This window comes from Balaenoptera acutorostrata, chromosome 2 (genome assembly GCF_949987535.1).
Source record: "Balaenoptera acutorostrata chromosome 2, mBalAcu1.1, whole genome shotgun sequence".
NCBI lineage: Eukaryota > Metazoa > Chordata > Mammalia > Artiodactyla > Balaenopteridae > Balaenoptera > Balaenoptera acutorostrata.
The window spans coordinates 55,982,296-55,994,309 of record NC_080065.1 but is presented as its reverse complement, the minus strand read 5'-3'; the positions used below and the strand labels follow the sequence as shown (position 1 = coordinate 55,994,309).

Here is a 12,014-nt window from a genome sequence, read left to right as displayed (position 1 = left end):
AATGAGTGATGACAGGCAATGGCAGACAGAAAATCAGTAAGAATATAGAAGACTTGAACACCCCCATCAACAAACATGACCTAATTGGCATTATAGATTTTCACCAAACAACTGCCAGAAGTTACATTCTTCTCAAGTGCACATGGAACATTTATGAAGCTGTATCATTTATGGGCCTAAAAGCAAGTTTTAGACAATTTAAAAGGAATCAAATCATATGAACTATTTCCTAACCACAATGGAATGAAGTTAGAAATCAGTAACAAAGATCTTGGAAATTCCCAAATATTTGGATACCAAGTGACACACATTTAAAATAACCTGTGGATCAAAGACAATGCCAAATGGAAAATCATGAAGTGTCTTGTACTGAATGAAAATGAAGGCACAATGTATCAAAATTTGTTGGAATGCAGCAAAAGCAATGCTTAGAGGGAAATTTATAGCACTAAAATACCTCTGTTAGGAAAGAGGGTCTCTCAATATCTTGTAATAACCTAAATGGAAAAGAATCTAAAAAAGTATATGTTTATATATATATAAAATGAGTCACTCTGCTGTACATCTGAAACTAGTGCATTGTAAATTAACTGTACTTCCATTTTTAAATGGTTAAAAAAAAAAAAGGTCTCAAGTCAGTGATGCCAGCTTACACTTTAAGAAAAAAAAAAAAAGAGCAAACCAAGTGGAAATAAGCAGAAGAAAGAAATAATGAGTAGAAATCAGTGAAATAAAAAGCAGAAAAAAAGAGAAAATCTGATGAAAACAAAATCTGATTACTGGAGAAAATAAAGTTGATAAATCTCTAGCCAAACTCATCAGGATAAAAAGGGAAAGACGTTAACAATATTAGGAATGAGAGAGGCTATCACTATAGATCTCACATATATTGAAATAATAAGAGAATGTCATAAACAACTTTATGCTGACAAATTCAATAACTTAGATAAAACGGACAAATTCCTTAGAAGACAAAGAACACCAAAACTCACTCAAGAATAATAGCCCTAAATCTATTTTTAATGTTGAATTTGTATCGTGAAAAGGAAATTCCAGGCTCAGGTTGGTTTTCTTGGGGAATTCTACCTAATATTTATGAAATAAACAGTGAACATGACACAAATTTCTTCAGAAAATTCAAGAGGCAACAATGTCCAACTCATTCTCTCAGGCCAGCATGACCTGTATACTAAAACCAGAATGACATTCCAAAATTACAGACCAATTGAAAGGAATTTAATCAAGTAACAAATTTTTTTTAATTTCCATTTGATCTCGTTTAGCATGTTTTTTTTTTGTTTTTTTTTTATTAATTAATTAATTTATTTATGGCTGTGTTGGGTCTTCGTTTCTGTGCGAGGGCTTTCTCTAGTTGCGGCGAGCGGGGGCCACTCTTCATCGCGGTGCGCGGGCCTCTCACTATCGCGGCCTCTCCCGCTGCGGAGCACAGGCTCCAGACGTGCAGGCTCAGTAGGTGTGGCTCACGGGCCCAGCCGCTCCACGGCATGCGGGATCCTCCCAGACCCGGGCTCGAACCTGTGTCCCCTGCATTGGCAGGCAGACCCCCAACCACTGCGCCAGGGAAGCCCTCAAGTAACAAATTTATGTTGAATAGAATTTGGAAAAAGGCCTGAAGTGAAAAGATGTCAGTTCTGGTGAAAAACAATAAGGAGCAGAGGCATAGACCTGGTATTGGGAATTGAATGTTTTGTTTGGAACAGGATAAATTTATGGTGCTGGTAAGATATCCAGTAATGTAATAGCTAATAATCAGTGAGTTCTTTGTGTCAGGTGCTACACTAATCAGAAGGACTGGAGCTCAGTAGAAGGAAAAACAGTACTAGAGGTCATGCCTGTATAACTGATTCCCTTTACCACCTCTGATTTTCATGCTGTGGCTATTACTACATTAAACAGAGTGGCATACTTTTTAAGAGACTTTATTTTTCAGTGAATCTTAGAGTATTTTTCCCAAGGTAAGAAAATCATCATTATAAAAACTAAATGTACTCTAATTATACTCCTTAATTACTATTTAGAAATCATTCATAACAAAAATAATACAACATGAGACATTTTGTCTGTAAGTCTACTGTCAAATATGGCTGCTACTCCAATCTGGCATTCCTTTAGGAAGTCCTGTGGAGGTCACACCTGGAGAAATTCAAACTCATTACTGGCAAGGATCTCTCCACTCTCACCCCCAACTCATCCTCACCCCAAGTAGTTTAACACATCTGGAAACCAAAATGGCTCATGGTTTTGGAAATGGCTCATGGAAATCAGCATGTACAGCCTCACCATCTCTGCACCAGCTAAACCACCAGGTCACACAGGGTTCTAAATTTACATATCTGATAGCCAATGTTTTTTTTCTAAAAGAGACACTTCAAATAGGCTGTCTCACTTAAATGACCACCCCAAGTACACAGCTCATTCACCAAATGGAGAGTTATACTTTTGATATACGGGAGAAGGCATTCCACTTGCTGTTAAAAGACAAGTAGTGGCAATTTTCATTGTGCAAATACCATAGTAAGAAGTTGATTCTGAAAACAAAAGGGAGATTCAAAGAGCTGCTATCACTTACTGGAACACTACAAAATGCTGGAGATGCAAAGCTCTGGCTAGAGTTATTGCCACACAACATGAAGTACGCCCAATGATCAAAAACCTCTATTTTGGTGGTAATTTTGAACCCTAAAGAGGCTGTTACCAAACCTTTCAGTTATAAAAATAAGCTGTAAATATGCAAGTACATGTCTTAGAATTCGGTGAAATTACTACTCAACAGTGGAAAGATTTTAAGATTTTAATTTTATTAAAAATATAGCAACACAATAGCAGCAGCATCTGATAAATGTTTACTAGTACCATATGGAAGTAGTCCTACTCACATAATATACACCACCTATGCAGCACCTTTTTGTTTACATTTTGAACCCTTCCCTTGATAATCCATAGCATTATGTAAAGAATAGCACTACTGTATTAACCTAATTAAGATGGAGAGTAATATTTAACTATTAAATTGAACTACCTATACAACTACACAGTACACCCAAATGTAACCTTCTGTGAAAATCAGAGAATTCTGTAGCGTGTTTCCTAACAGTTTTTTGCCTACCAGTAACCTTAAACTGGTGGAACTCAATCTCTTCAACTCTAATTCAGCATGAATTTCATGAGTTTGAACTTACATATACAGTTAAGAAATTATCTATCTAGCAAATAAAAGTTAATCAAGAATGGAGAGAACTATTATTCTACTCCAATCCTTGGAAAATAAATCTTAATGGTAAAATTTGTGAAGTTTTACAAAAGTTGGCAATTCTCAAAATTAAAATGTGAGCTAGATACAAAGTAAATTTAAAAATCAGGCAACAGGCTAAAAATCTGCTTTTAAGAACAGTATGTTAAGAAATGTATTATATATAAACTAACAATTATAATAAATTAATTGCTAGAAACTATAAAAGTACCTTAAATGGAATAGAAAGAAATCTAGTTATTAGTTACTAAAGCCAACCTAGCTTCAGCTTTAGCTTTTATTTTTAAAATAATGTACCACTCTTTGGCAGAATCACCAATAAAAGTGTATTTAAGAAAAACAAATTCACCCACAAACCCAAGTTTAAGTAGGGAAGTGAATTTTATTTTAAAAGATTATTTTTATTACATTTATACTTGACTCCTGCTTCCAGAAATATCATTTAGCCCTTTGAGAGCACTAACTTCTGAAATCTGAAAATAAACAATTTAATTTTAAATGACTATTACATTAGTACATAAACATGAGAACATCTAAGTATATAAGTAGTGAAATTTTTTAAAAAAATATTTAAAACACATAAGGACCATAATTACTTTGTGGAAACAGCTCTACTTCATAACTCACCCAGTTAAAACCAGATACTATCTTTCAATGAAAATATAAGAAATGTCCCACTGAAATGTTACTTAATGCATCCGTCAAAAAGAATTCATTTTAACTGCTAATTCAACTACTAAGGATTTACATCAAATCATACTATTCCAAATAGGTTTTTAAAAAACTTTCAAAAGCCATTAGTATATATTATAATCCTTAAATTTGAATATCTTCAGTTGAGACCAGATATGGCTCAAGGTTTTTTTTTTTAATTTCAAAGGTAGCAACCTATATATAGGAATGAATAAGCGTCCTGAAGATGACTAATACCACAAAAGAAATTATTTTCTTGACAAAAAAAAAAAAAATTGATTCTAAATGCCGGTTTTTACTTTTAATTGAGGCATGTCAAAATTTAAGTCTCTATGATACTTCTGAAGATCAACATAGCATATACTGAACCCCTTGGAAAAAAAGATTCTAAACAGAAAAATCACAAGCTGACTAGTGTGTTCGTAACTATAAGTTAATTAGATTCAATGGAAAAAAATAAGGAGAGAGATAGCTGTGGAAGTTAAAGGTTTTATACTTGTTTCCTCACATGAAACTGGCTAGCTTATGAAGAACCACCTTTTATTACCAGTTAAGTGCACACTGCTGAAAAGCAAGAACAAGAGGACCAAGAGAATTTGTCTAGAATGATGAATAGCAACTACAATTTAAGAAACAGAATGTACTCGCTATATAATCAAGATGAAAAAGATAATTTACAGAAGGTATTAAGTGTAAAATGGCTGTCTTCTTGGCCTTACCTCAAGTTTTCCTGACAATATCTACCTGGGATGAAAAAGACAGTTTTAAAGAAATAAAAAAATACCTTACAAGAAAAAAATAAATGAAAACATATCAGCTCTTAAAAGTGAACAAAGAGAAAAATCTCTCTCTCTCTCTCACACACACAACACACACACACTCACACACTCCCTCCTTCCCTCCAGTACCTCTAGACCCTAGAAAGCTTTGCTTCCATAAGCCTGTTTAAGAAAATGATTTCACTTTCTCCAGACCTCTTGTATCCCTATTCATGGCCAATTTTTATAAATCAGTGTCTGTCAAGATTAGTATGGTTATTTAAAGATGAATAAACATCATCAAGAAAAATAACTGGCAGCAGGAACCAAATAACTATGTTAATTACCAACATAAAAAACATTTAATAGAGTCCAGAGTACAAGAAAATACTCAAACTTTAAATGACGGCTTTAGACACCACACAAACATGCACTCTCCATATCAGAACAATTTCTATGCCAGCTAAAACAAGAACAGGATAAACCTAAGATGCTGTTTTGAAATGCATGAACAAATACTTCCCTCTAAAATACTTAGCTTTATTAGAGAAATAGTACTAAAAATAACAAAGATTCAAACAACATTTGTTCTATTCTACTTACATATCATAAATAAGAAGCTCTGATGCAAGACACACACACTCCTTCACAATCTTTCCATATACACCCAAGCATTCTTATATCAAAATAAGCTGTTTACCAGCCAACCGTATGTGGTTGAATGATTAAAATGACCATCTATACTTTACATAGTAAAGCATTTCCAAAAATTTTAATGTACACAGTGAAAAAAAGGAAAAAAAACAAAAAAACACAGTAATTCTGAACACATGAGGAGTAATTAAGCAGCTTCATAATCAAACCAGGCTTCATTACTTGCAATAAGGGCAATTCTTTCCATTCTCCACCAAATACTTAAATTTCAATAGTATTAACATTAAAAGAAAACTCAAGTTGAAACCAAGTAACTGATGTGCTACTCAGCTTTTTAAATCTATAAGTAACTCTTCCCATGAGGTAAGGCAACTGAGTAATTTGATTGTATCAGACTGCATTAAACTAATTATACTTGATTTTTTTTAATAACATGCTAATTAAAAGGTATAACTTTTGGAAATACAACAATGAAAAGAGTTCTGAAACTATGAGTTGTGGTCTGGGGGAAAATATTAGCAATGTTGTCATTTTACTACTTGCATACTTTCTGCAAAAAGTGTGCCTAACAATGTCGGATGACCTATATTTTAAGCTTAAGTAAACATACCTTACACATAAGACAAACTCATATGTTCTCATATGAGAATTGTACTTAACTCATATGTTAAGTACAATTTCTGCACATCATTTATGAGAAGATGACTGAGAGGTAATAATTAAGGCCATCCAATGTAGACAACTAAAGGGTTTTGCTTTAAGTAAAATAAGAACATGCTGCTTCATTTTCAGTTATCACAGTATGAAACTGATGGTCCCAAAACTGCATTGCTGTTTTAAGCTCTAAAGTCATTCTTGAAAACAGACTTCCCTCTCATATTAGGTGAACCAAGTAAGAAGCTCTTCTGACATACCGCTTTCACACTTTTCTATGGGAGGGAATGGAATATCCATCTAAATTCCGTATGAATTGAGAATGACTAGTCCATATAAAATTCTAGAAAACAGTATACCACATTGTAGAAGGCACTAAAGCTTCAGCTTGTGCTCCCATAGCCCATTTTGAAAACCCAGTTTTCTTTTTATAAATGGCACCTTTGCCACCTACAACTGACAACACACACTGCGATACTGTTCATAATAAGCTTGGAAATGTCAAGAGAGTTCAAAAAGAAATGCTTACTTTGTGGGGAGACCCAATGATTCTGAACACTGAATACTAATATATTATTAGTATTTAACACAGATGTTCTTCCTTTTGAAAAAGAACAGTAGCATGCATTGTCAGTTGGTTTTTAATCCACTTATTTAAGCAACTTTAATCTGTAAAACTATTTTAAAGAAAAACTGCTGTCCTAAACAGTGAGCAAAAGAAAACACAATAGTGAGAATTTAACACAATCACTGTAAATCCTGTGAAGTCAATGTTAAAACTTCTTACATACTCCGCGCTTACAAGGGTGTGTATATATTTGCACCAATTTCAAGCACATCATCAATCTGTAATATATTGAAATTTTAAAAAAAAAGTAAAACAATACAAAATCAGTTACTAGCATTTTTAAAAGAGCCTCCAATGCTTATCTCCAATCTTTAATGGATAGTACAAATTTAGATCTTTAATGTCCCATTTATTTTAATGGTTCTTGGCAAACACTTAACAAACCACATGACAAGTGTGTCAGCCACCATGGAAATGCACAGCTTTTAGAAGATGAGGAGTTTGGGTAACACCTGCTATTTTCACGACGTCCATGCTTTATTTTCTTACTCAGTAACAAGATGGCCACAAAGTCACCTAACAACTAAAAAAGCTGTTAGCTCATATCTTTATGCTCTACTGGATTTCTTCACTGTTTAACATCTTGTTGAGAGAATTAAAAGCTTTGGATTCTACTCCAGCGTGTGTTTAGAGGTGCATCTGTAGGTCCTATACTGCTTCTGTTTTGGTAGAGAGGTTTTCTTCATTTGGTTGACAATTTCCATTTTGCTGTACTTTGTTTTCCTCAGTCCTTGGTGCGTCCTTGTCATCTACTTCTTTTCCCACACTTGAATCTGGCTCTTTATTGTGCTCCTTCTCCTACAATGAATATTTAGGTATACACTTAATATTTTTCTCAAGAGTTGCCTGCTATTACGTCTAGTTCTGGCTAAAACTTTACCTTTTGTGAATTAGTCAAACTGGGTATTATCTCCCATTACATTTTCATATAAATAGTACATGCAAACATGTATCAATATGTCCTTTGTACTTCTAATAAAAGATAGGACAATCTATGGAGATTAAGTTAGAACAAAATAGGTAAATAGAAACTCTAGGGAAGAATTCAACAAACGCTGCTGACTGACTTGAAAGGTGGAACTGATCGGCTGAAAGTAAAATAGTTCCCATAGATGCCAGGATAGATTTGTAATCTGGATACCAAAGAAGCAAAAACATGGGAATGTAGAAAAGGAAATCACTATTCCTCCTACCAAAGACTGTTTAAGAACAGTCCAAATTCAGCTTTCAACTTAACGGAGAATTAAATGAGAACATGTGGAACAGTGCCTGGAATGTATTAAGTGCTCAGGAGATATTATCAATGTTACTGACAATGATGATAAACCTCTATCAGTATGGGAATAAATAAAACTGTAAGATAAAAGCTTCAGAACTCATAATTGATTTCCAAACACAAATGTACTTACCAGTATAATAAGGGAATTAACCTAATTCACAAGTACTTAAAATATTTTATCAAAAAAAAATGAAGGAAAACAAAACAAAAACCCTTACCTGGTGGAATTTGGTTTTCCATTAATTATTCTAATTCAACAAACCTAACTTTGGTATATATTACAAAACCAATGATAACATCACCTGTCAAATTTGCTAAAACAAATATAGTGAGAAAAATGGCAACAAGTAAAAATATTCCAGTACATAGTTAAAATTTTTATTGTATGCCATTCTGTGATTCTCTAAAATAAGGAATGCAATTGTTTACACTAGTAAACATTACATTAATTAGTTCCTATCTTCAAAAACTAGGTTAAAAAACTACCAGTTTAACAAATAGTAACAAATAGTACCTAAAACATACAAGGCGCTGGTAGTATAAAATTACCTCTATGCAATAAAGAAGAACAATCTCAAACATTAATTATTCAAACCCTAAACACTGAACGACTTGCTTACTTTAAGTGAAGTATTGTTCTTCTCCACCTTTTCCTTCCCATCTCTGTCATTACAACTCTTTCTTGTAGAGGCTGAACGTTCTCTCTCTCTTCTTTCACTGATGTGGTCCCTTTCTTTTTCTCGCTTTTTATCCTTCTTATTTCTGCTATAAGAATATTAATAATATGTCATTAACTTCTAAAAAAGTAAACACCCACTATATTGTTGACAAAATATTCTTACCTAACATTAATGCACTGTAAACAAGCGTATCAGTAACCTGGTGGACCAAATAACATAAATGAGTCCTGTAGCCCACCTAACTCCACCCCACACCCAGTTAATTTTTTAAAGACACACAAGTCATTACCGCAGAGGCCACCAAGTGTTCACATAAAACACAATTCTGCATTATCAATTTCTTAGTTTTGAAACATTCAAGGTTTATTTATCTACTGTAATCAGGATAAAACAAAACCAAATATATAATATTTTTTTACCCATCTTTTCAAAGCAAAAAATGAATAAGCAGAAAATAATAAAAACGATAAAGAATCAGATATGGCTCTCAGGTAAGGCTGAATGACTTCTAGAAAACGTGGAACTTCAAATAACCAATTATGCCATGTGCCCTCCCCTCTCATTCACAATTACAAAAAAGTCCCACCCACCAATTCAAGAGCAAACATTACGCAGAAGATGGAATGAACAAGTTCCATTTGTAAAAATTACATATTCTTAAAATTAGAGGGAAAAAAATCATGCATTTCATATCAGAAGCATAACAGACACGTTCTATTCAAAATAATTAGTCTTAATATGGAATTCTAAACTTTTTTGTCTTAATTATGAATATTTTAAAAATAAACACAAAGACCAGGAGAACAAAGAAAAACACTTAGGAAACAGACCCAAGTACCTATGAAAATTCAATAAAACAAAGGGGTGGTATCTCAAATCACTGGGGCAAAGTTCATCTTTTATAAATAAAAGACTTGGAGACAACTGGATTATTATTTGGAAAGAGACAAAACTGGGTCCATATCTCATTCACATAAATAAATAAATCCAAATGGATTAGAGACCTAAATTTTTTACATGAAACAATACAAGTACTAGAAGAAAACATGAATAAATTTCTAACTGGAGTGAAGGGAAAGATTTTTTTAGCCATAAATAAAATTCCAGGTACGATAAAAGATTCATTAGTATGCCTACATAAACTTTTGCAAAGCAAACAAAACAAAAACCACTACTAGCATATTCAAAAGAAAAATGACAAAGAAAAATACATTTGCAACATTATTTATGTATGTATATCTTTATATACAACTCTTAAAGCCAAGGAAACAACTACATCAAAAAGCATGAGATTCTTGGGACCTTCCTGGTGGCGCAGTGGTTAAGAATCTGCCTGCCAATGCAGGGGACACAGGTTCGAGCCCTGGTCTGAAAAGATCCCACATGCCGCGGAGCAACTAAGCCCATGCACCACAACTACTGAGCCTGAGCTCTAGAACCCGTGCTCCACAACAGGAGAAGCAACCACAATGAAAAGCTCACACACCGCAACAAAGAATAACCCCTGCTCGCCACAACTAGAGAAAGCCTGCATGCAGCAACGAAGACCCAAAGCAGCCAAAAATAAATAAACAAATTTATTTAAAAAAAAAAAAAAAAAGAATGAGATTCTTAGGAATAAATTCAACCAAAAAGGCAAAAAATTTGCTGAAAAGAAATAAAGACATAAATAAATGGAAAAACATCCCATGTTCTTGGATCAGAAGACTTAGAGTTAAGATAACAATAGTATCCAAAGTGATCTACAAATTCAATGCAATCCCTATCTAAATCCCACTGGCACTGTTGGCAGAAAAAGCAAAACCCATTCTAAAAATCATAGGATCTCCAGGGACATCAAATAGCCAAAACAATCTTTAAAATAACAACAAAATTGGAAAACACACAATCCCTGGTTTTAAAACATACTACAAAACTACAGTAATCAAAACAGTGTAGTACTGGCATAAGGAGAGACTTACAGACCAATGGAAAAGACAGATATATGGTCATATGTATGGTCAAATGATTTTTGATAAGGGTGCCAAAACCCATTCAATAGGGAAAGGACAAGCTTTTCAACAAATGGTGCTAGGAAAACTGGATATCCGCATGCAAAAGAATGAAGTTTTAGACTCTTACCTTACACCATATGTAAAAATTACCTCATAATGGATCAAAGACCTAAATATATAAACTAAAACTGTAAAACTCTTAGAAGAAAACACAGGGGAAAATCTTCATGACACTGGTTTTGGCAATGATTTCTTGGATATGACAGCAAAAAGCAAGGAAAGGAAAAAAACAGATCAATCTGAATTCATCAAAATTAAAAAACTTTTGTGCATCAAAGGATACTTACTCAAAGAAAGTGAAAACACAACCCACAGTATAGGAAAAAAATACATGGAAATCATATTATCTGGTAAGGGATTAACAACCAGAATATAAAGAACTACAACTTAACAAAAAACCAAATTATCTAATTCAAAATGGGCAAAAGACTAGAACAGACATTTCTCCAAAGTAGATACACAAATGGTCAATAAGCACACGAAAAGATGCCCAACATCACTAATCATTAGAGAAATGCAAATCAAAACCTTAACAAGATACCATTACACACTCACTAGAATGGCTATCATCAGAGACAGACAATAACAAGTGTCAGTGAGCATGTGGAGAAATTGGAACACTTGTACATTGCCGATGGGAATATAGAATAGTGCAACCACTTCAGAAAACAGTTTGGCAGTTTCTCAAGAAGATAAAGAGAGGATTACTATATGACTCAGCAATTACAACTACTAGGTATAGAAACAAGAACATGTCCACATCAAAACTTGTACACAAATGTTCATAGCAGCATTATTTACAACAGCAAAAAAATGGAAACAATACTACATGTCCATCAACTAATGAATGGTTAAACAACAAAACCTGGTTTTATCCATAGTGGAATATTATTCACCCCTAAAAAGGAATGAAGTACTGATTCATGCTACAATATGCATGAACCTTGAAAATGTTACATTTAGTCAAAGAAGTCAAATACAAAAGACCGCACAGGGACTTCCCTGGTGGCGCAGTGGATAAGACTCCATGCTCCCAATGCAGGGGGCCTGGGTTTGATCCCTGGTCGGGGAACTAGATCCCACGTGTATGCCGCAACTAAGAGTTCACATGCCACAACTAAGGAGCTGGTGAGCTGCAACTAAGGAACCGTGGAGCCACAATTAAGGAGCCCACCTCCTGCAACTAAGACCTAGTGCAACAAAATAAATAAATAAATATTTTTAAAAAAAAGGCCACACATATTATATGACTCTATATGAAATGTCCATTAACAGGCAAATCCACAGGGACAGTAAGTAGATTAGTAGCTGTAAGGAGCCATGGGGAGTAACTGCTAATGGGT

General features: G+C 33.9%; 1 protein-coding gene across 4 annotated transcripts in view; it reads right to left on the bottom strand.

Annotated features, from left to right (window-relative positions):
* Positions 1–2,798: 2,798 nt before the first annotated feature.
* SREK1 (splicing regulatory glutamic acid and lysine rich protein 1) overlaps positions 2,799–12,014 on the bottom strand; it is a 61,164-nt gene continuing 51,948 nt past the window's right edge. For 3 of the 4 annotated variants that reach the window (XM_007175997.3, XM_007175999.2, XM_028164931.2), the window contains 2 exons: positions 8,558–8,702; positions 2,799–7,456 (listed from right to left, as the gene is read on the bottom strand). In XM_007175997.3, coding sequence (XP_007176059.2) covers positions 7,307–7,456; positions 8,558–8,702 — 295 coding nt within the window. In that variant the 3' untranslated portion in view covers positions 2,799–7,306. The remainder of the gene's footprint in view (positions 7,457–8,557; positions 8,703–12,014) is intronic. The other variant, XM_007175998.2, reaches the window with a different exon arrangement.